We start from the raw sequence: 24,192 nt of genomic DNA on the forward strand, positions 1-24,192 counted from the left end.
AGGGGTCCAATTTCACCCAGTAGAACTCAGTTTATTCCAGGAGACGCCTGAAGCAGTTTGATTCTTTTGTCCTCACACTGCTCTAGCAAGCTCCGTTAGCCTTTTATCAGATGATGAGGAGAAACCCTTCTCAGTTTTCCTCTTTACAGAAAACGTACGGCGAATCCTCTGCAGCGTATCTGTGGCGTCACACGTGCACCTTTGTGGCCTTAATTCACAGCCGTTTATTACGCTTGATCTACACACTGCTGCTGCTGAGTCGCTTCAGTCGTGTCCGACTGTGCGACCCCATAGACGGCAGCCCACCAGGCTCCCCCGTCCCTGGGATTCTCCAGGCAAGAACACTGGAGCGGGTTGCCCTTTCCTTCTCCAGTGCACGAAAGTGAAAAGTCAAAGTGAAGTCGCTCAGTCGTGTCCGACTCTTAGTGACCCCATGGACTGCAGCCCACCAGGCTCCCCCGTCCCTGGGATTTTCCAGGCAAGGGTACTGCAGTGGGGTGCCATTGCCTTCTCCTGATCTATACACTAAGCACGTGCAGCTCAAAGCCATCTCACATCTGGGGCCAAGCTGAGAACAGGAGTGTGGCTTGGGGTCCTGTCACCGTAGATGTGACATGTGTTCCCTGGGCAACTTCACAACAGCCAAGATCAGCTGGGAGAGCGGTTGTTTCTAGCCCCTGTATTTGAACTTCAAGCTGGGAAACAGGGGCTTTCCACGGCAGTAGGTTTATTGGAACACGAAATTCGTGTTTTGGGAAAAAACACAATTGCCTGGAACTTTTCTTCACTAATTCTGGTCCAAATGAGTTTCAACTTTGAGACATTCAATCCCATTTAAGTTCCTTAAATCAACATTTATTGAGCAACTGTTTGTACAGGGCGGAGTGATGGGGTCACCCTGATTAAGCCATTGTCTTTTATTGAGGAAGGTTCAAGTCTTTACTTTTAGAAAGGCCGATTAGTTCCCTACTACCATGATAACAGGGCACAGCTTTTAATGGCAGAACTGTGAACATTTTATAGAAAAAAAAAATCCAATATAAATAGGAGCAAATCATGCCCATAAAATGGGAGTCAGTGAATACTGAGGAAATAGATATTTCCCTTTGCCTGTATTTTTATTTAAAGTTTTATTATGACACAGTCTTCTCATTATTTTGTTTTAAAGTCGAGTAGCAACAGTATCAATTTTGCTTTTTCTTTTTTTTTTTTTTTTTGGCAGTGTTTCTCTTAACACATTTGTTTGGTGCCACCTATTGGCCAGGAGGATGATGAAAGATGAAAAAATACCACTCTGTATTTCAGTTTAATCTTGAGCCATGGATCAGCGGTGCACAGTGAATGCGTGCCGTGCACTGATATCTTGTTCAGTGCTTTTAGTCACTTATATATCTTTATTGTTATTCTGTTACAGTGACTAAACGCACCAGCCCAAGAGATGGCTTAGGTTTTAATCCCAGCTCCACTATTTATAAGTTTTCAATCTTGGGAAATTTTCTAGATTTGTCAGTTTCCTTTTTGATAATGGAGACTCTAGTTGTGAGGATTAAAAGATGTAATAGACACATACGTGCATATACAGTCATACATACATATGTATTTGTGTATAGTTATATATAATTTTATATATAATGACATACATGTACAGATATACATATGAATGTATGTGCATGTATGTGTATATATAATTATATATATATATATGATTCCTGGCACATAGTCAGTACAATATAATGTACAATATAATTGTTTTCTACTGTTATTAACAAAAGCAAAATTAAATACTGCTGTTTGTTGAATGCTTATCATGTTACAGGCACCAAGCTGAACACTTCATACTCTGGACTCTGATCATCACTGAGTTGTTCTGTTTAGAATAAAAGAAATGAGGTTTGGAAATTTACAAAACTCGCTCAAGGTTATAGCGTTTGTCATTATCAGAGTTGGAGTCTGGGGCAGGTGTCTCTTATTCCAAGGCACATGCATTGAATTATATACCCTATGCTTCCTTTCTAGGTGTATGTCATTAATTACCTTCATGTTCATTTTCTATTATAATAAAATCAGTGTATTAGCAGATACAATGCCAATGTAACTAGAAGCCAAAAAACATTTTTAAAATTTTGTTTGATTCTTTGAAGGAGCTACTATAAAGGTTAAATGTGACATAATTACAGTATAATCTTGCTATATATTTTTTTCATATTAAGTTGTTGGAAAAAAGGCAAAATATAAGTGTTCTTTCAAATTACTTTTCAGAAATATTTCTACTATTACTACTAACAATGCACTGTTGTGATCTTTAAAATTAGGTTATTATAGAGACTGAAATCATAGAGTTTGTGTAAGGATTCATTGTTTCTCTCCAAAAGTTCAAACTTCAAAAACAGACATTTTCATATATTTCACTGTTTGCCCAACATTTAGCACTTTGACTTGTGATGAGAATTAATGTTGTTTTGTAATCTTTCACAATATAAAATACTTCCAGGTGAATTGAATGCCTTAGTAGAGCAGTATCCAGAAAGTTAAAGAGGAGCTGCAAAATTTTTAAATTTAGAATAAAATTCTTATACTGTCATCAGAAATTGTAACCCACCACCCAGTGTATCAATAAGGTGTTGTTGTGGCCCTCTGGTGGCTGACGGAGGAACTGCATTACCTTGTCAGTATCTTGAAAGATGGCGGTGGTGCGGTGGGAAAGAACCCACCTCCCAGTGCAGGAGACCCAAGAGACGGAGGCTCGATACCTGAGTCAGGGAAATCCCACGGAGGAGGGTATGGCAGCCCACCCCAGGACTCCTGCCTGGAGAACCCCATGGACAGAGAAGCCTTTGTCACCACGGGGTCACAAAGAGGTGGCTAGAACTGAGCATGCGCGACTTCTCGGAAGATCCAGAAAAATGCTCTTGAACCTTCCAGCTTTTCATTCTTTTGGGAGAACTGCTTGGTCATCTTCATTATCACAGTTCAGTTCAGTCACTCAGTCATTTCCAGCTCTTTCTGACCCCGTGGACTGCAGCACACCAGGCTTCCCTGTCCATCACCAGCTCCCAGAGTTCACTCAAACCCATGTCCATTGAGTCAGTGATGCCATCCAACCATCTCATCCTCTGTCATCCCCTTCTCCTCCCGCCTTCAATCTTTCTCAGCATCAGGGTCTTTTCCAATGAGTTGGTTCTTCGCATCAGATGGCCAAAATATTGGAGTTTCAGCTTCAGCTATCAGTCCTTCCAGTGAATATTTAGGACTGATTTCCTTTAGGATGGACTGGTTGGATCTCCTTGCAGTCCAAGGGACTCTCAAGAGTTTCCTCCAACACCACAGTTCAAAAGCATCAGTTCTTTGGTGCTCAGCTTTCTTTATAGTCCAACTCTCACATCCATACATGACTACAGGAAAAACCATAGCTTTGACTAGATGGACCTTTGTTGTCAAAGTAATGTCTCTGCTTTTTAATATGCTGTCTAGGTTGGTCATAATTTTCCTTCCAAGCAGTAAGCGTCTTTTAATTTTATGGCTGCAGTCACCATCTGCAATGATTTTGGAGCGCAGAAGAAATAAAGTCTGACACTGTTTCCACTGTTTCCCCATCTATGTGCCATGAAGTGATGGGGACAGATGCCATGATCTTCGTTTTCTGAATGTTGAGCTTTAAGCCAACTTTTTCACTCTCCTCTTTCACTTTCATCAAAGGCTCTTTAGTTCTTCACTTTCTGCCATAAGGGTGGTGTCATCTGCATGTCTGAGGTTATTGATATTTCTCCCAGCAATCTTGATTCCAGCTTGTGCTTTTTCCAGCCCATAATTTCTCATGATGTACTCTGCGTATAAGTTAAATAAGCAGGGTGACAATATATAGCCTTGACGTACTCCTTTTCCTATTTGGAACCAGTCTGTTGTTCCGTGTCCAATTCGAGCTGTTGCTTCCTGACCTACATACAGATTTCTCAAGAGGCAGGTCATGTGGTCTGGTATTCCCATCTCTTTCAGAATTTTCCAGTTTATTGTGATCCGCATTGTCAATAAAGCAGAATAGATGTTTTCCTGGAACTCTCTTGCTTTTTCGATGATCCAGTGGATGTTGGCAATTTGATCTCTGGTTCCTCTGCCTTTTCTAAAACCAGCTTGAACATCTGGAAGTTCACGGTTCACATTTTATTGAATCCTGGCTTGGAGAATTTTGAGCATTTTCATGATCTCAGGTACAATTAATTGTGAGAAAATAGTAGCATTCATTCTATAGTCAATTTTTAAGGATATACATCAGGAGAGAATTTCAGAGGCCACAGTTTTCTGAGGGTCTGTAGTAACAACACTTTAAAGCTGCAAACAGCCGTCTCTGCAGTAGCACCTTGCGATAAGACACACTGGGTCCAAGGCTTCATCTAGAATTCTAACGCCTGCTCCTGTGGGGAGAATGGTTGGCATGGAGTGAAAACGGGGTGGAAGGTGACCCGGGGCTTGGGGTGCAAAGTGGTACTTGGCGGCGTAAACGGGGGTGAAAAAGCAGGTTGTAAACAGGTGTGTCAGTGAATTTGTTGTTTTTAAAAGAAATTCTGATCATTGCATATATTAACTCTTAATTCCTCCTTCCAAAGCTACTGAAGCACTTTTACTTGTTTTTTTAAAATATAAATTTATTTATTTTAATTGGAGGTTAATTACTTTACAGTATTGTGTTGGTTTTGCCATACATCAACATGAATCCACCACAGGTGTACATGTGTTCCCCATCCTGAACCCCTCTCCCTCCTCCCTCCCTGCACCATCCCTCTGGGTCATCCCAGTGCACCAGCCCCAAGCATCCTGTATCCTGCATTGAACCTGGACTGGTGATTCATTTCTTATATGATATTATACATGTTTCAATGCCATTCTCCCAAATCATCCCACCTTCTCCCTCTCCCTCAGAGTCCAAAAGACTTCTATACATCTGTGTCTCTTTTGCTGTCTTGCATACAGGGTCGTCATTGCCATCTTCCTAAATTCCATATAAATGCGTTAGTATACTGTATTGGTGTTTTTCTTTCTGGCTTACCTCACTGTATAATCGGCTCCAGTTTCATCCACCTCATTAGAACTGATTCAAATGTATTCTTTTTAACGGCTGAGTAATACTCCATTGTATATGTACCACAGCTTTCTTATCCATTCGTCTGCTGATGGACATCTAGGTTCCTGGCTATTATAAACAGTGCTGCGATGAACATTGGGGTACACGTGTCTCTTTCAATTCTGAATTCCTCTGTGTGTATGCCCAGCAGTGGGATAAAGCAGTTCTGTTTCCAGTTTTTTAAGGAACCTCCACACTGTTCTCCATAGTGGCTGTACTAGTTTGCATTCCCACCAACAGTGTAAGAGGGTTCCCTTTTCTCTGCACCCTCTCCAGCATTTATTGTTTGTAGATTTTTTGATAGCAGCCATTCTGACTGGCATGAAATGGTACCTCATTGTGGTCTTGATTTGCATTTCTCTGATAATGAGTGATGTTGAGGATCTTTTCATGTGTTTGTTAGCCATCTGTATGTGTTCTTAAGTTGGAAAAAACCAGCAGTACGTGCTGAGTTGTGTGTGTGTGTGTGTGTGTGTGTGCGCGTGTGTGTGTGAAGAGAGTGCCGTCCTCCACTTTCCCTGAGAGGGTGGTGTGAGGGAGGCGGCCGTGTGCTCTGTGCATCACTATCTTGTTACCCTAGTTACCCGTGGGGATGAAGGATGCTAACAGTTTGCACTTGAGGAAAGAGTGGTCTTAAGAATGCACTATTGTGTTGTCTGGGCAGGGGGTGGCCTCTTAGCTGATGGAATGCTCCTGTCTCTTCGCTATAATCGTCCCATTTTATTTGAACACATGCTTAGCACAGTAACTGTTTCCCTTTTTCTGCAGGCCATGAACATCTTAGAAGCATTTGGACATGCCAGGACCACTCTTAATGACCTGTCCAGCTGCTTCATAAAGTATTTTGAACTGCAGTTCTGTGAGAGGAGAAAGCACTTAATTGGAGGTAAGTGTAAAATTAACAAGGAGGCCTCAGGAGCTACAAGAACGGGTCAAAGACACACTGAGCACGGCAGCAGCAGTGACTGGTGTGTGTGCATGCGTGGTGTGTGTGTGCGTGTGTGAGTGTGTGCATATGTGCATGCATACGTGTGTGTGTGCATGCGTGCGTGTACATGTGTGTGCGTCCCTGTACATGCGTGTGTGCGCTCGTGTGCGTACATGTGTGCGTGCGTGCGTGTACATGTGTGCGTCCCTGTGCATGTGTGTGCATGTGTGCATCCATACATGTGTGTGCGTGTGTGCATGCGTGTACGTGTGTGCATCCCTGTACACGCGTGTGTGCGCGCTCGTGTGCGTACATGTGTGCGTGCACGTCCCTGTGCATGCATGTGTGCGTCCATACATGTGTGTGCGTGTGTGCATACGTGCATGCATATGTGTGTGTACGTGTGTGCATCCCTGTGCGTGTGTGTGTGCATGTGTGTACGTGTGTGTACGTGTGTGTGTGCATGCATGTGCGCATGTATGCATACGTGCGTGTGTGTGCGTGTGTGTGCGTGACCCTGTGCATGTGTGTGTGCATGTATGCGTGCGTGTGTGTGTGCACATGCACTTGTGTGTGTATAGACTTTCAGTGTGCACATCCATGGTGTCAAGTTATGAGTTCTAAAATTATTGCAAATTGAAAAATATTCTGAAATGCAAGGTGAACCTTTTACAACAGTGTTTGTACAAACTCTATGATATGAAACCAAACCAAAACTGTTATGAAAACCGAACAGTTGAAATGAATCACACTTGCCAAACAGAGAAACAAACTAAAATACTGAAAATAAAATATAATTGAGTATATAATTCCTTCATGCAGCATACATTGAAATCTATTTTTAATAACAGTGAATCTGTGTTTTAAAATGATTGAATTAAAACAAGTCAAAAAATCAAAATAATCACTCCACTAAACCAAAACCGAACTGTTTCTGATTTTATTTATATATTTAATGTATATTTTAAAGTAGGGGTTCCTGTTTAAAACGCAACTAATTTAAAATAAACTTATGATTTTGTATCTTTCAAATCAAAAGATAGTATACATGCAAATTAGTGACATGAATACAACTGCATATAGAGAGCCTAACTCTACTTGGAAGAATTATTAATTTTCAAAATTTAGACATAAGCTAACTGCAAAATACAAGTTTGTTGTTGTTTAGTTGATAAGTTGTGTCCAACTAGGTGCGACCCCACGGACAGTAGCCTGCCAGGCTCCTCTGTTCGTGGGATTTCCAAGGCAAGGGTACTGGAGTGGGTATCGTGCTATTGGCATGAAAACAATTGCTATTTGTAATGATCTTTCAAATAGGCCAATTTTATTTGGCATTTTGAATTGCCCTATCTTCCCTTCAGGAAACGAAAGTCACTTCTGACCAAAGTTTAGAAACAACCTGTATTTTGTGCTTCCCAGGTGTCTCAATGATAAAGAATCCGCCTGCCAATAGTGGAGATGCTGGTCCAATACCTGGGTCGGGAAGATCCCCTGGAGAAGGGAATGGCAACTCACTCCAGTATTCTTGCCTGGGAAATCCCACGAACAGAGGAGCCTGGCGGGCTACTGTCCATGGGGTCGCACCTAGTTGGACACAACTTATCAACTAAACAGCAACAAACTTGTATTTTGCAGTTAGCTTATGTCTAAATCCCATTATGACTAAATGAAATTTGGTAAAAAAAAAAATGCATAAAAGGAATTTAAAAAGATAATTTTAGCTGTTAAAGTTAGAGGTTTAAATTCTGCAATAGGAAAATTGTTTTGTTTTATTTTTTATTTTTTAATCCATGGCTAAGAGCTCTACCTGAAGGTCTACCATTTAGGAAAATCTCAAAGGACAAATGTCTTAAGCATCAGACTCTGGTTTTCACAGCTTTGCTTGTGACACCCCAGTCAGGACATCCCTCCAAGTGAAGGGATCACTTCATTTAGGAGCCTTAATTCCTCCTGACCTTTTCAGGCCTTGTCACTCCAGGGGACACAAAGATAAGCACCTGGTGTAATCAGAGAGCTTGTTAGAACTGCAGTCTCATAATCCACCCTGAACCTCAGCACTGGGAATCTTCAGCAGGATTCCCCAGCTGCTCCGACAGACACTGACGTCTGAAAGCAGTGGTTCTAACCCAACCCGACTACGGCTGGACACTAGGGTTTCTACACGGTTCCCTTGGAGGAGATGCAGCTTGTTCTTGGATCAGTATTCCCCTTGCCAAGACGGAGACACTCTAAGTGGCTTCTGGCGGACTCGTTGAGTCGCTCAGCCGTGTCCAACTCTGCTACCCCATGGGCTGCAGCCCGCCAGGCTCCTTTGTCCATGGGATTCTCCAGGCAAGAATAGTGGAGTGGGTTGCCATTCCTGCCTCCAGAGGATCTTCCCAACCCAGGGATCGAACTTGGGTCTGCCGCGCTGCAGGCAGGCTCTTTACCATCGGAGCCACTCGGGAAGTCCTTCTGACGGTCTTATCCATTCCTCACTTCATTTACTTTTTTTCTGGATAGAGTTTAACACGTCCTCTTCAGGTATGGTAGTTTAGAAAATTAGCGTATGCCATACAGAAAAGAAGTAGCGGGCTTTCGAGGGGAGCCTTGTGTTACTGAGCTGGCAGCCCCGCAGAGCCGCCACACAGTCAGACCACCCCCCAGGCTGCAGGCTGTGACTCGGGGACAATAAATACTCCTGTGAGCTAACCAGAGGCACTCCCAGATGCTGGGCTGTGCCCGGCTAGGTGCTGAGCTGAGGGCATCAGTGTACTCTCAGCCCGGCCTGCAGCTAAGCGCATCCTCTTAGGAACGTGCTGGTCCAGGCTCCCATGGTGGAGGGTGCCCCACACGCTCCACGTGCCCTATGGTTCTCCCCACCCTTCTCCTGAGGATCACCCTTCATTCAGGTCCTGTCGCCTATGTTTGCTGGGCAGCCTCCTGCTGCGTTCTTTTAAAAATGTGGCAAATTGATTTTGAAGTAGTTTTGTGTATATATATATATATTTTTTTTTAATTTGAAGAATAATACAACTGCTAATACATAAAGAAGCAGATACCGTTGGTGCTCGTTGAGGCTACACTAAAAGGCGTGTAATGCCTAGGACATGAGCGGTCGGGGGAGGCTAACGGGAGCGGCCTGTGGGCTCAGATCTTAGTTTTCCTCTGTTTAAGAGGAAGACGAGGAATGTTCAGGGGATGCTTATTAGGAGAGTGAGAGTTCAAGGGCGCTGTCTGTGGAGTGAACTTTGAAGAAACTACAAAGGGCGCGCTGCCGAGCCCAAGCCTTGGGCGAGATGTGACGAGTGTCGTCAAATATTCACCCCCCCACGGGGACAGCGTCTTGAATACAAAGGCGGATTCTTTGGCGGCAGAGAGTCGCCGAGGTTCCGGAGAAGGAGCCTGCTCGTGACTGCGCTGCGCTTTCTCCCACCCCGGGCAAGAGTTCAGGCAGGACGCAGAGCAGGGGCCAGCATGCTAAAGACGGTCCAACCTGCGATGCGGAGCTTGGACCAGAGGGTGCTACAGACCGGCGCCCTGCTCCGCGTTCTCTGGGCCCCAATACGTGGCCTGTGTTAACACTGATGAGCTCTTCCGACCCTGAGAGGAGTGGCTCGTTAGCGCTATTGCCTCCCGGGGCTGGCAGCACAGGATACCCAAGGTCAACAGGAGGAGACAGGGCGTCAGTGACCGGCAGCTGCCGTAACAAAGCCCCACGCCCTGGCCGAGAGCCATCCTGCACAGTTTTGGAGGCCGCAAGCCCAGCATCCAGCTGCAGCAGGGCTGAGCCGTCTCGGGTTCTCGGGGGAGATACTCTCCTTGCTCTTCTGGCTGACACTTGACTTGTAGAGACATCGCCCTGCTCTGCTTTGTCACGGGGGTTCTTCCTGCGTCTCTGTTCTTCTTACCAAGACACCAGTTATGCTGGGTTAGGACTCATGCCGCTCCGTTCATTTTATCTTTTTTAAGAAACAGTTATTCTGCGTTTTACTAGATGATTCTGTTTGTACCGTTGTGTTGGGTGTTCGCTTTGAAGTCAGTTGGATTGCGTCCTGCTTTTCAAGGCCTGCAGGGTCGTCCAGGAGCGAAGACATGTCTTTCTGACCCTCCCCCCGCCAGCATGTGACCTTGTGTCCTTTGCTGCGTCCGCAGGGTCTGGCACCGCGTCTGGCAGAGTCAGGGGACAGTAGATACACGGTGAGCAAATGAATCAAGGGTGGAGGAGCTTACAGCAGCAACTCTAGCGGAGGATAAGGACTAGGAAAGCTCTAAAGGGACGTCGGGCTCCCAGGGGGCTCAGTGGTAAATAATCCACCTGCCATGCAGGAGACCTGGGTTCGATCCCTGGGTCGGGAAGATCCCCAGCAGTAGGGAAGGCAACCCCCTCCAGTATTCTTGCCCGGAGAATCCCAGGGACAGAGGAGCCTGGCAGGCTACAGTCCATGGGGTTGCACAGAGTCAGATACGACTTCACAACTGAGCACACACACAAGGGAATGTGAGCCCAGGATTGGCAGCTCCGAGTGTTTACAAGTCTTTGTTGGATTCCAAACAGTGGCTGGAGCTGACGGTCGCCCTCTGAGCTCAGATTCCGCAAGTCCTGGCCCAGGCTCAGTTCTACCTCTGTGCCTAATTCTATGACCCGGATCAAACCCCATAGAGGCTCTAAGCTTATTCAGGATGGAGAAGCTAGAGCTGAGACCAGGCAGAGCTTGGACGAGGATGGAGTGGAGTGAGTGTGAGATTCCAGGCCTGGAGAGGCTGCTCTGATCTGGAAACCCTGTTCCGCTCAGTGTGGCCTTGTCTCAGCTTGAGAGCATCTGCCAGCACCCACTTTCAGATGAAACCTCATGCCCGGGGGTCACCGGTCACAGGGCCCAGTGCTTAAGTGTTTTCTTTTTTGTGTGTGTGTGAGACACGATTCACCCCACAACAGAGAATAAGGGCAGATCTATTGTGTTCATCTTTACTTTTCAAAATTATTTTCAGTCTAAGAAAAATTATCATTATCTCCAAAAACAGGCACTCTGTGAACACTTCAAAGAGGCGTAAGATCGGACTTTTGAGTTTCAAATAACTTCATCACCAAGAGCCCTTTTTTCTGAATGAAAAATATAAAAGATATTAATTTAATTCACTTTACATGGTTTTTAAAAGGACCTGAGTTATCAGATTAGTCCCAGGTAAAAGCCTTCTGAATTTTAAGCATTCGCTAAAATAGTTAATCAAACCAGAGTAAGATTTTCACACCTCAAGTTAGGTAAAATATATGTAGATTAGAGGTTCATTTTGTGCTTTATAGAGTCAAACACAGCTCAGCAACTGAACAGCAACTTCCTTAAATTATGAACACATATAATAGTTGTGATGATTTTACTGTTGTTGTTCTTTAGTTGTTAAGTTGTGTCTGACTCTTTGCAACCCCATGGGCTGCAGTACACCAGGCTTCCCTGTCCTTCACTGTCTCCTTGAGCTTGCTCAAACTCATGTCCATTGAGTCGGTGATGCCATCCAACCATCTCATCTTCTGTCATCCCCTTCTCCTCCTGCCTTCAATCTTTCCCAGCATCAGGGTCTTTTCCAGTGAGTCAGCTCGTCACATCGGGTGGCCAAAGTATTGGAGTTTCAGCTTCAGTCAGTCCAGTGAATATTCAGGGTTGATTTCCTTTAGGAGTGACTGGTTTGATCTCCTTGCAGTCCAAGGGACTCTCGAGTTTTCTCCAGCACATAATTTGAAAGCATCAATTCTTTGACGCTTAGCCTTCTTTATCGTCCAGCTCTCACATCCGTATGTGATCTTATTATACTGGGAATGCTATCTTACTCATTTAAGGGTGACCGATGCTGTGTTTCCTTTATTGATACTATTGCTGATACTTTGATATAATGCCAACTCCTTGATCAGGCATTCAGACACAAATTGTAACAAAAAATACAAGTCTCAGTATCATGAAACATCTGCTACAGTGAAGTAAGGATTGTCTCTTAATTTGAAGAAATTTTAATCAATAAATAACATTCTAGCCTGGCTTTTAGCCCAGGCTTCCCCCATCTGATTACTTATTCGACAGTATAATCTTTCTAGGTTCCCCAAACCCTTCTTTTGTCAGTGGTTCCCGTAACACCAAGGGCACCTTCCTTCTTGAAGGAGAGGGAGTGTTCTCACCTCCATCTCCTTTCATCTTGATCAAAAATGCGTCCAGATCCGTAAAACACTTTCACTGCATATTATATATAATCTGCCAACATATATATTGACATGTATGTTTTCAGTCATGAAACTTTCTGGAAGATGTGCTCACATAGAGTTCTGAAGACATGGAGGATCACAGACGTATTTTCAGTCAAGACTATTTCTGACATAAAACATTTTTTAAAATGTACATGTCTTGAAAACTCGAGAAATAAGTATGACCGTTTCGTTCATGGTCCCTTGCATGAATGAGTCAGAACCCTTTCTGGCTCCCAAATCCGTGGTCTTCCTTTCAGTACTCCAGTGTCATTTCAGGCACAGCAAAAGTCCTGCATTTGCCCTGTTTGGAAGAATAGAGTCTCATGAAAATTTGAATTTTTGGTTGTTTTGTGTTTTCTTCCATCTGAAAGCTCCTTCGAGATGGATTAAAAAAAAGAAATCTACTGATCAGAATTCTGCTAATCCACAGTAATTTTATTCGCTGCTGGAGAAGAGCTAACTAGGATGATTACTAATTATTCCATTTTGAGAGATGAAGGGTACTGATGTCACTCTGTGGTGTGGAATTTGATTAGTTCTGAATGCTGCTTTGAATTAAGCTTGTGTGTTGGCTTGAACAAACGGGCATCAAGTCAGTCTTTTCTCCGAAGATAGAAGCTTGATGATCAGAAGGTCACCGCCACCTTGATGATCAGAAGGATGAATGAAGATCCTCCATTTTCACCTGATATGTCTTTAGTCAGTGAACAGAAAACCACAGTAGAGACAACTCTTGACAGTTTATTTCCTAGGAATGCAGATTTTAGCAGGTAGCGACTTCAGGGTTAATACTATTAATAACAAATGGAACATGTTTTCAGCATTTTGCTTAGGAAAGAAAAGTAAAATTTAATAATTTAGACCTCAACTTGAAATTTACCACCTGATTCAATGCTTATGGAAAAATGGAAAAGACATTATACCACCTCTTTCTAATTTTATCACTTTGGGGCTTTAATACCACTAATTAAAGGGATATTTTGAAAGAGTCTTTTTTATGCATTCATGGCAACCTTTCTAGAAGGTGTCCAGTGAGGCAACTTTTCTTAATAGAATTTATGAATTTTGAGACTTTTAAAGCACTGATCACCATTCTGAGGCTAAATTGACCACTCACAAAATTTACAGGTATAAAGCACTGAAGAAGTGATTGCATTGGTTCCCTGAGATTCACTGTATAAAACCAAAGCTTGGAGACCTCACATTTTTGCTTTTAAAGACTGGACTCTAGAATAATTAGTTGCAAACTCATTACATGACTTCTTTATAGTTCCAATGTAGGGGAAATTGAGTTTATTTGCCTTCCTAAAACTGCTGTTAGGATCCAAAAAAATTATTGGTCATAAATTTTTGGTTCAAAGTGGAAAACTATTATTCACAATTGCCTCTAACATTGAAATGTGTAGCTATTTACTGCCATTCATACTGATAAGAATAAACCTAAATTCAAAGGAAAAGCTTACTCCAGAAACAGAATTTTCAACATGTCAAATGTATGTCAAAAGGTCTGACCAACACCAGAGTCTGAATTTCCAGCCCTCCTTGAAGTAGACCCAGGGGTGTCATTTCCATGTTACATACTTTCATCATTTCCCACCTACTTTAAATGGAATTTCATCATCTACAATCCATAAAAGAAATAATTGGTAAGCTAGACTTCATTCAAATTAAAACTTTCTATTCTATGAAAGACGTACGATCCATGAAGCACGTTCCCTGGCATTGAGTTGAAAACCACATCTCCACGTGGTGTAGGCACGAATGTTTATAGCCGCTTTATTCATCATCGCAAAAACTGGAAGCAACCAAGATGTCTTTTAATAGGTGAATGGATAAACGGTAGCACATTCATTCAGTGGACTAGTATTCACTAATAAATAATGAGCTGTAAAGCCTTGAAAAAACGAAAAAGGACCCTTAAATACGTATTATTAAGTGAAAGAAGACAGTCTGAAAAGGTTCTTACTGTGTGATTCCAACTAGATAACATCCAGGAAAAGGCAAAATCATAGTGGCAGCGCAAAGATCGTTGCTTGCCGGGAGCTGGGGAGGAGGAGGGGTAAGCAGGTGTATCAGTGACTTGTGGGGCCATGGAACGGTTCTGTATGATGCTGTCAGGGCGCACGCATGACATGTTATTGTTCAGTGGCTCAGTCCTGTCCAGCTCTTCGCGACCCCACGGACTGCAGTGCGCCAGGCTTCCCTGCCCTTCACTGTCTCCCGGAGCTTGCTCAAACTCATGTGTCCACTGAGTCGGTGATGCCATTCAGCCATCCAGTCTATACACATGTTGCATAAATTTCTCAAAACCCACAGAACTGTGTAACACAAAGAGTGAATACCGATATAAATTACAGACTTTAGTCAATAATAGTGTATCAGAATTGGCTCATTCATTTTAACAAACGTACCGCTCTAATGCAAGATAATTAATAACAGGGGAAACGACTTATTAGGGAAAGGAGAAAGGATATATTGGAACTCTCAGTCCTTTCTCCTTAATTTTTCTGGACCTAAAAAATTTCTCTGAAAACAAAGTCTGTTATTTTGCTTTTTAAAAAGTCTATTTGAAAAGAAGCTGCATTCTTATCTCTTCTGATTAGTACGTGTAAATGTATGGAGCTGAACTAATAATGCCATTTAACAGAATTCCTCTTCTTTTCTTTAACCAGCCAGAATCTTTACATATATGCTAGAGAAATCCAGACTTGTTTCACAGCCCCCTGGCCAGAGCAATTTTCTCATCTTCTACTTGCTGATGGACGGATTATCTGCTGAAGAGAAGTATGGACTGCACCTTAATAATTTACACGCCCATCGGTAAGTGATTATGTGTTTTCAGTTTGAGAGTTCTGCCCTCAAATTGTGGTTGCATTTTAGCAGTCTTAAAGTTTCTTATTTTCCGGAGAAGAAATGGTAACTTCTTTTAGGAGAATAAGTGGATATACTGTTAGGTTTGAACTATCTGTGTATTATCATTTATTGAGTGTTTAGGTGGGGTTTGTTGTGTGTGTATTATCTTATATTTTTCTAGTTTTCAGATCAGAATAATAGATTAGCACATTTATAAGCATTTGTGTTCCCTTGGATATTTTGGATGTAACAGTTATGAATTCCTAATTTGGGGCTGTCTTTTGAAATAATGGGACATAGTATTTGAGCAATTATGGTGCATTAGGAACAGAGGAGGTTGCATAATGGCTTCAGATGAACCATACACACAAGCTGGGGGCACTGATTTTTCTGCAGGGGAGGCAGACGGTGTTTGTTAGAAGGAGGGGGCTTTGGTCACAGGAGGGCCGTGCAAGGGGGTGACTTTGCAACCTATGCGTTTTCACCGACCGCCTGACCCCGTACGTCTCCCTGAATGGATGGATCCACACTTGGAGAGGATGAGAATGAACCAGCAAGGAGCGTGAACCCCACCCAGCCGAGGAGTGGGGGAGAGACGGGGCAGAGGGTGGCGGGTGGACGGGTCCAGTGGTGAATTCCTGGCTGAGCAGCGAGGAGATAAAGCTGCGCGTTAACTTCAAACATTCGCTGACCCCTGAGTGTCCGTTCACTGGCTGTTTGTTGCCGGATTCAAGAAGAATGGTGTGCTCGTGATTTCATGAGAACTTTTGTGAGAGAAAATAAAGGATGTGTGAGGAGGAGGAGGAGAGCCTCCCGGGTGGCGATGGTGGTCAAGAACCCACCTGCCAACGCAGGGGAGTGAAGAGACAAGGGTTCGATCCCTGGGTGGGGTGATCCCCTGGAGGAGGGCATGGCAACCCGCTCCAGTATTCTTGCCTGGAGAACCCCATGGACGGAGGAGCCTGGTGGGCTGCAGCCCATGGGGTTGCAGAGAGTCAGACACGCCTGAGCGCCTAAGCACGCATGCACGGCGGGGCGGAGCATGGCCAGAGGACCAGTCACGTTTGAGAGCTGAAGGGCATGCTGAGCGGACAGGGAGGTGGAGGGGTCCAGTGCCTGCACTGAGACGGGCCTTTTCCAGGCCCCCTGGGGTCTCCATGGAGCTGAACCCCCAGACCTGTCCGGGCAGGGACAGGCCACGCCGACGGCTGCGGAGGGGAAGGAGATGGGGCCTGCGCCCAGGGGCGGGGAATGAACCAGCCTTATTCGAAGGCCCCCTTGGATTATTATTTAATGACAACTCATTCGGTTTCCTTGAAACTATCACATCCAACAGTACAGATCGCGTTTATCATGTTGATAGAGACATAAAGTGCAGAAGGCCTTATCGAAATTGTTGTTCAAAGAGAGAGACGGTTTGGAGATTTACTGTCCCCCCAAACTAGAGAAATTCAGAAGAAAACACACTGATACTGAAGAATGATAGCCCAGGCAAAAGCAATTTTAAAAACAGAAACTCTTCTGAAGCCCCGATACTCTGGCCACATGATCAAAGAGCTGGTTCATTGGAAAAGACCCTGATGCTGGGAAAGACTGAGGGCAGGAGGAGAAGGGGACGGCAGAGGATGAGATGGTTGGATGGCATCACTGACTCAATGGACAAGAGTTTGAGTAAAGTCCAGGAGATGGTGAAGGACAGGGGAGGGTGGCTTGTTACAATCCATGGGGTCACAAAGAGTCAGACACGACTGAGCGACTGAACACAGCAAACCTACAAGAGCGCTGGCATTTTTTTTTTTTTTTTATCAAATCACCTCATTTCCTTCCTAAAGGAAGAAATCAGATCTGGAGGTGTAGGGAGGTCTATACCGAAGTGAATATACAGGAGCAGTAGTGAGATGGCCGGTTCTTGAATCACTCTCTGTTTTTCTGCATCGGGCGTCTCAGACGGGAGGGAAAGCATCCGACTGGGGGCTGTCGGGGTGTTCCGGGCAGCCTGCGGGGAAGAAAAGCCTCGGTGGCTTGCATTCCTCATCTTCCCTACCAGCAAAGGCTCAGAGCTGGCGGCAGACCATTGCCGTAGGTGGTGCGTCTGCAAACGCGTGCGTGCGTGCTTGCACACGCGTGTGCCTGGCATTGCAGACGCAAAGCCACTGAGGAACAAAGGGCAGCCGTCTCGCCCAGAATTCAAAGATATCATTCAGCCTCTTGGTCCGTGATTTGGACCCCTCTTTTGAAGTGTGAGAGCGTGTGGGAGAAAACAAGTGTTTCTTTATTGACCTCCGTTCCAACATCCGTTTCTCTTTGCAAAAGAGAGCTTGGAATTGCTGAGGCCATTTAGAAAGTCAAACGTCAGGGCTGGCTTTGTGAGAAGGCCCAACAGGAAAGAACTCAGCAAAATCATGAATAATTCAACTCTCTTGAACAAAGAAGTTATTTTATTAAAATGAATTATAAATATCTAACGAGTGCAAAACAACATTCCTCAATAAAAATGTACACCGGCACTCCAGATTCATAAAACATACCCACTGGAGCATTTGTACGACGACAATTCCACAGACAGAGTATTCTTTAATAATAAGACCAGTGGTTTTACAAGTTATGATGCCTTATACAGCCCGATATTTCTGTGATTTGTGTCATGTGGGTCTTTTAACTCTCACAGTGTTTGTGGGTTTTCTCACCTTTACAGTCCTGGTCAGGCTTGAGGAGCTTATATTTATATTGGGGTATATCATTTTTGCTTAGTCATTACGTACATTAAATACTAGAGTTTTGTAAATTGTTTGGCTTGCTCACAGTCAGTAGTATTAATAACTTATTAGCTTTCTAACCTTTCACAATTTGATGATCTTTCTGAGTTTCCTCCTTAAGGAATTCATAGGTAAAGGATATCACTATATAACTATATTTATATAGCTACATATTGTTATATAAACAATATATAAATAAACGACATGTTGTTTATACATAAACAGTATTATCATCCACCTACTTATCTGCTTTTAAGAGATACTGATATATTATCAGGTAGAACAAATTGGCATCTACTTTACCATCTAAATGTCCCTTTGCATATTCAATGCTTATTCCATAAGGCAACTTGTCTTGAGATTTTGATGATGTATGTTGAGTCTTTAAAGCAAACATTACAAACATTTGCAAATCTGCCTCCTTAAAATGCATCTTTTCTTTATTACTACCAACTGGTTACCTACATGAAACATATAAATAAACATGGGACAGGAATTGTAAGCTGAAGACATATCCAAGGTTCATCACATGTCCTTATGTGATCAGAACTGCAAAGAGAAGAAAGGATTATTGTAACTAGTGCTACTGCAGTTAAAGCTACAGAAGTGTTTTTGTTTTGTTTTTTTAACTTTGACTCTGGTTTGGAACTAAAAGTTTTTAGAGTCTCACATGAAAATTTATGGAGGTTTATTTTAGTGTTAAATGCACCTAAAAATACTCTGTATATTTGGAAGTGTCTAGAACAAGCCGATAGCACTCTTGTTTATAGAATAGAAATGGAGCAGATCTAGACATCAAATCTGATAGCTTAACTGCATGAGAGCAATATTTATAACACTTTGCCTAGAATCTTCCTGGACAGATGGTTTAAACAAGGACCACAAGAAAAATGTCTCTGGGTCCTGACATTTTGAGCAGCAGCAGAAAGTTGCATTATAGAAAACCACCACTAGATGGCACACTCTTCACAAAGTCAGACGGCCAAAATATGTCTCCATCATTAAAGGTTTCTTTTTTCCCCAAACTTACTTATTTGTAATTGAAGGAAAGTTGTTTCACAAGATACCTACGGCTTCCACATGACTCAGGTATCCGTGTGTCCCCTCCCTCGGGGACCTCCCTCCCACCTCCTGCCCCTTCCGGGGTTTGAGTTCCCTGAGTTGAACAGCAAATGCCCGTCGGCTGTCTACGTTACACGTGGTGCTGCGGGTGCGTCCACGTGACTCTTGCCATTCGTCCCCACTCTCCTCCTCCCCGACTTGTGCACAGCGTCTCCACTGTGGTCCTGTAAATACGGTGGTCAGTGCCATATTTCCAGATTCCATATATATGCGTTAACATATGAGATGTGTTTTCCTCTTTCTTGTTTCACGCTGTGTAATAGAGCCTAGGGTCATCCACCTCAGTAGAGCGGGCTCAAATATGTTCCTTTTTACGGCTGAGTAATATTCTATTGGATATGCGCACCACAGTTTCTTTACCCAGGCATCCGTTGATGGACATCTAGGTTGCTCGCATGCCTAGCTGTTGTTAGCTGCGCTGCAGTGAACACTGGGGCACGTGTGTCTTCTTTAATTTTGTTTTCCTCAGGGTATATGCCGAGTAGTGGGATCTCTAGGTCCTACGGTAGTTCTACCCCCAGTTTTTTGAGGAATCTCCATAGTGGCTGTATAATTTTCTATTCCCGCCAACAGTGCAAGGGGGTTCCCTTTTCACACCCTCTCCAGCATTTATTGTTTGTGGGGTTTTTTGATGATGGCCGTTCTGACTGGTGTGAGGAGATATTTGATTTGCCTTTCTCTAATAACGAGCGATGCTGAGCATCTTTTCATGTGTTTATTAGCCACCTGTATGTCTACTTTGGAGAAATGTCTGTTCAGGTCTCTTGGCCACTAATTGGGTGGGTTGTTTTTCTCTTACTGAGCTGCGTAAGGTGCTTGTATGTCTTGGAAAGGGATCCTTTGTCAGTCTGCTTTGTCCAGGCCGTACGGTTGTGTTCCGTCTTCCCTTTGGCTTCTGGCCTTGCTGGTACGGTTGAGCCGGTGTTTGGTGTAGGCCTCGTGTTGGGAGTGATTTGTTTGCATTCTGGTGGGGGGAGGTGAGTTTGGGGTTTTTTTCCCCTCTGATGGGTAGGGCTGTGTGAGGCCGTATGTTTTGGGTGTCCCTGGTAATCCTGTCTGCCGCTGGTTGGGTTTGGGTTCTTGTCTTGCTTGTTGTTCAGGCGGAGCATCTTGCCCTGAGTGCGGCCAGCAGTTGGGTGATGCCAGCTCTTGTATCCAGGCAGAGGGCTTTGCTGAGTTCTCACCAATCATTGCTCCCTGAGTTGGGAGTTCCTGGCAGCCTAGGGTCTGGGACGCACTGCTCCCACTCCAGAGACTCCGGCCCGATCTCTGGCCAGGGGACCAAGACTCTGTAAGTCCTGTGCTGTGGCATTAAAGGGGATTGAAGCAAACGTACCGTGGCACTAGTGGTAAAGAACTCGCCTGCCAGTGCAGGAGATATAAAAGACATGGGTTCAATCTCTGGGTCTGGAAGATGCCCTGGAGAAGGCAGTGGGAACCCTCTCCAGAACTCTTGCCTGGAGAATCCCATGGACACAGGAGCCTGGCGAGCTACAGTCCACTGGGTCTCAAAGAGTCAGACACGGCTGAGCTGACAACACAGAAAGAAGAAACAAAAGATAAACCCCAGACAAATGGCGAGTACAAAATCAAGCAAATAATGACAAAAATAATGGAACATGCACACGCACACAAAACCAAACAGTCCAAAGAAAATAAAGTACAAGAGGCTGACCCGGTGAGCAGAGGAAACCAACAATGATATCGGCCAATTAAAAAAAAAAAAAAAACTAAAGCACAAACCAGAAACCAAAATGAAAGCAAGGTGCCAACTGGGGAATAAAGCAGGGAAGACAATAAACTAACAAAGATGGTGAAAAAAAAGAAAGAAAGATAAGAAAAGAAAGGGAGAGTAGAAAAGCAAAGTTAAACAGAAGTCTATGAAAAAGGTTTATATGCATTAAAGAATATCTGCTGCAGGAAAAAAGCAATAAGAAAACAAACAATTTTTAAAAATAAAGTTTTAAAAATTAGAAGAAAAAAACCTCCTACTGAATTTCAAAAGTACAACAGAGAGGCAAAAATATATAAAGGAAATAAAAAGTGGGATTTTTTTTAAAAAAAAGTCTTAAATAGAGTTATTAGTGTTAATAAAACCAACAACCATGGCAACAGAGGCAAAAAAAAAGAAAAAGAAGAATAAAAAAGTCCAGAACCAAACAGAACAAGTCAAAATTAAGCAGAAGAAGAAGAAACGTTTTTCTCAGATCTCAGCTGTCCTCGTCCTTCCCCTCACTGTGAGTCGGAGTCCCCTTCACCTCCTAGGACGCCCTCCAACTCTGCACTGGCCTCTGGACCTGCTGTGGGGCAGCCCCGACTCTCGTCGAGTCCTGCTGCTGCGTGTTCTGGCCTCCGGCCTCCTTGGCTGCCAGAGCTACTGAGTTTTCTTTTGCGGGACCTCTCATTGTCCTTTTATATATTCGACAGGCGCAGTCGGCCTCGCTGATCGTGTGGATTTAATCTGCAGCTTGTACAGCTGGTGGCCTCTCGCTTAGCCGCACTGCCCCTGGTTTCCAGTTGGTTTTCGGTTGTGGTTTCACCTCCACCGCTGCCTGAGGGTCGTCCACTGGGGTTCCCTCCTGAGGCTGCCCTGGAGGACCTGAGTCTGCCCCAGTGGGGCCTGGGCCTGGAGCGGGCGCTGCTTGGATCCCCTGCTTGGATCCCCTGCTTGGATCCCCTGCTTGGATCCCCTGCTTGGCTCGCGGGGACCCTGGCAGCACCGGGCACCCAGCGGAGCTGGCAGCTCGGGAAGAGGGAGGTATGGGGCTCTTAGGGGTCTTCTGAGCCTCTGGCAGCTCTGCCCCAGGGGGGACTGAGTGTGGAGGGGGGCACCTGCTTGGCTCGCGGGGACCCTGGCGGCACCGGGCGTGCAGGGACACCGGCTGCCCCAGTTGCGGGAGCTGTAACCCTCCTGGAGCCTCTTTCCAGCTTCCTCTTTGCTCTGGCAGCTGGCGTTCAAGTGATCCTTTTTCGCTGCTCCTTCTCTGTGGCTCTGTGTATTCAAGGCACTTAAATGACCCCCCTGGCTGGGGACCTTCTCTGTCACTCAATGCATCAAGCACTTAAAGGCCACCTTCCTCCGGGGTCCTTCTCGATTCTTCAGCTGCCAGCACTCGGGGGAGAGACCCTAGGGACAGCTCCACCCGCCGCGTGGGACTCAGCAGTGTCGCCTCACGGCTGCCCGTTCCTGCACAGGCGTTCCCACCGCAGAGCCCTCCCTCACGTCTCCCCGGGCCTCTCCCCGCAGTCAAAGCAGGCCTCGCCCTGGGATTAGGCTCCAATCCGATCCCCACGGCCCAGCACCCAGCCGCTGCGCTTTTCAGGGTTCTTGCGGCCCTGTCCGGGGTACACAGAGCAGCAGCAGGGATTGTCCGCGTGGTTCTCAGTCCTTTCAGCCTCAGCCGGTCACGGATGAGCTGCGGCTCTCTCCAGGAGCCTCCGATGCCAGCTCTCTGTCCCAAACAGTCTCCCTGATGGGGGATCCCAGCCCCACCTGCTGTCTCGGGTGCAGGTCTGGTCCTGCTCAGTCCCCTCCTTCTCCCTCCTTCCTTCACCCTCCCGGGTTTTGCGTGGATCTGTACACTCCTCTCTGGTGGCCGGGGACGCCTGCCAGCTCTCCACCGTGCCCTGTGAGATCCTCCGCACTCGAGGGTGTGTCCTGATGAATCTGCGAGGGGCGCCACACTCCAGTCCACCCACCCCGCCCCCATCCTGTCTCCAAAGGTCTCTTTTATTGACAGATTCTTCCTGTGTGATTCCCTTTTTCTTTTCCTTGGCTGTTTGTTTCTCAGATTTTATTTCAAAACATTTAAAGTGATCCCAACACTGCATCTGGAAAGCAAATACAGTTTGTTCCTGGGAACTGAGTTTTAAAGAAAGTTAGAAGTAGTCGTCAATTGCTTGTCTTCAACCTGCTTTGCACAGCTCTTAGGGGTTTAGGCTCTGAAATCTGGAGAAGTCATTCCTCACCACCCTTCATGTTGATTAATGATGGAAATGACTGGGGTGCGGCCTCAGAGCATTCTCTGCAAAGGTCAGGTTTGAATTATAAACTGAGAGCAAGCAATCATTTGACTCAGCGCGTGTGACCTGCTTCTAACCTTGCGTGTTAGTGAAGGGAAACTCTGACTCACCGAGCACTTCAACCTGAGAGGGCTGCCCCAGTACACCTGTCACAGTAGGTGAGGCAGTGAACTCTCAGTGAACATGCATTTTTTTTCTTGCGAAGGGTTTATTATGCGTGTTGAACTTAACCTGCGAAAGACGCACACAATTTTAAGAACGTAAGAGTAAATTTAAATTTTTTTGAGGATGATTTTTAATGACGCTGTGATATAATCAACAGTTTACTGGATACTCATTTTATGCACCCAAAGCTTAAAGATGGTCTTGAGACAAAGGTTTGAGGCAGGAGGTATTATATTCTATTTCTGACTGATTCTGTTATTAATTAAATGATGATCACAACTGTAATAGATGCAACTTACGGAGCACTTAGCATAGTTGGGGTCCCCCCGGGGTCTCCCTTGTCATGTCGAATCCCCACCTGTTACAGGGCAGAGGGTGCAGGACCGCACCCTCACCGGATGGTCCAGGCTGAGGATAGAGAGGTTGGCCAGGAGCCCAGTCTGCCTCTTGGTCTTACACTTGTGCTGTCCCTGCAGCAACGTTGCCTGTAAAATATCACCTCCTGCATTTGCACCTTTGCAACCAGGAGATTTCAAAGAAGATGAGAGGGAAAGCGTAAGGTCAAGTGTGTATGTGCGTTTTTATTAATATTTACAGTCAGTTAAGCACAAGTAATTCAGGGCATTTCTGGAGTCTCTCCTCCTCTAACTACCAGAAAAAGCAATCCTGGGCCATTTCTTTATCCAGGAGCATAAGAAAATGTTTGAAGCCCATTGATCACCTTCGCTGAAGGTCCTGTTGAAAGTACAAGGAAGGCTGGATCACTTCGGTAAGTGGGCCGGTACATTTCACTTGTGAAAAAGACCAATAGGAGGAAGTCAGGGTCCATGGCTTTCTTACTTCCATCTGTGAGCGACGTCCCCCCGACGGTGGAGAGGAGAGAAGGAGCACACGGACATCAGCTGCTCACTCTGCCCCTTGGGCTCGTCGGCACTGCCCACACGCACACCCCACCGTCGCCCAGATTCCCTTGCAGTTCACAGAGGGACGGAATTGACAGGGCTTACTGGCAAAT

General features: G+C 45.0%; 1 protein-coding gene across 1 annotated transcript in view; it reads left to right on the top strand.

Annotated features, from left to right (window-relative positions):
- MYO16 (myosin XVI) overlaps window positions 1–24,192 on the top strand; it is a 527,889-nt gene that overhangs the window by 271,380 nt on the left and 232,317 nt on the right. The window contains exons 15-16 of the mRNA XM_042255055.2: window positions 5,885–6,002; window positions 14,931–15,078. Of these exons, the coding sequence (XP_042110989.1) occupies window positions 5,885–6,002; window positions 14,931–15,078 (266 nt within the window). The remainder of the gene's footprint in view (window positions 1–5,884; window positions 6,003–14,930; window positions 15,079–24,192) is intronic.

The sequence above is a fragment of the Ovis aries genome, chromosome 10 (genome assembly GCF_016772045.2).
Source record: "Ovis aries strain OAR_USU_Benz2616 breed Rambouillet chromosome 10, ARS-UI_Ramb_v3.0, whole genome shotgun sequence".
In the NCBI taxonomy this organism is placed as follows: Eukaryota; Metazoa; Chordata; class Mammalia; order Artiodactyla; family Bovidae; genus Ovis; species Ovis aries.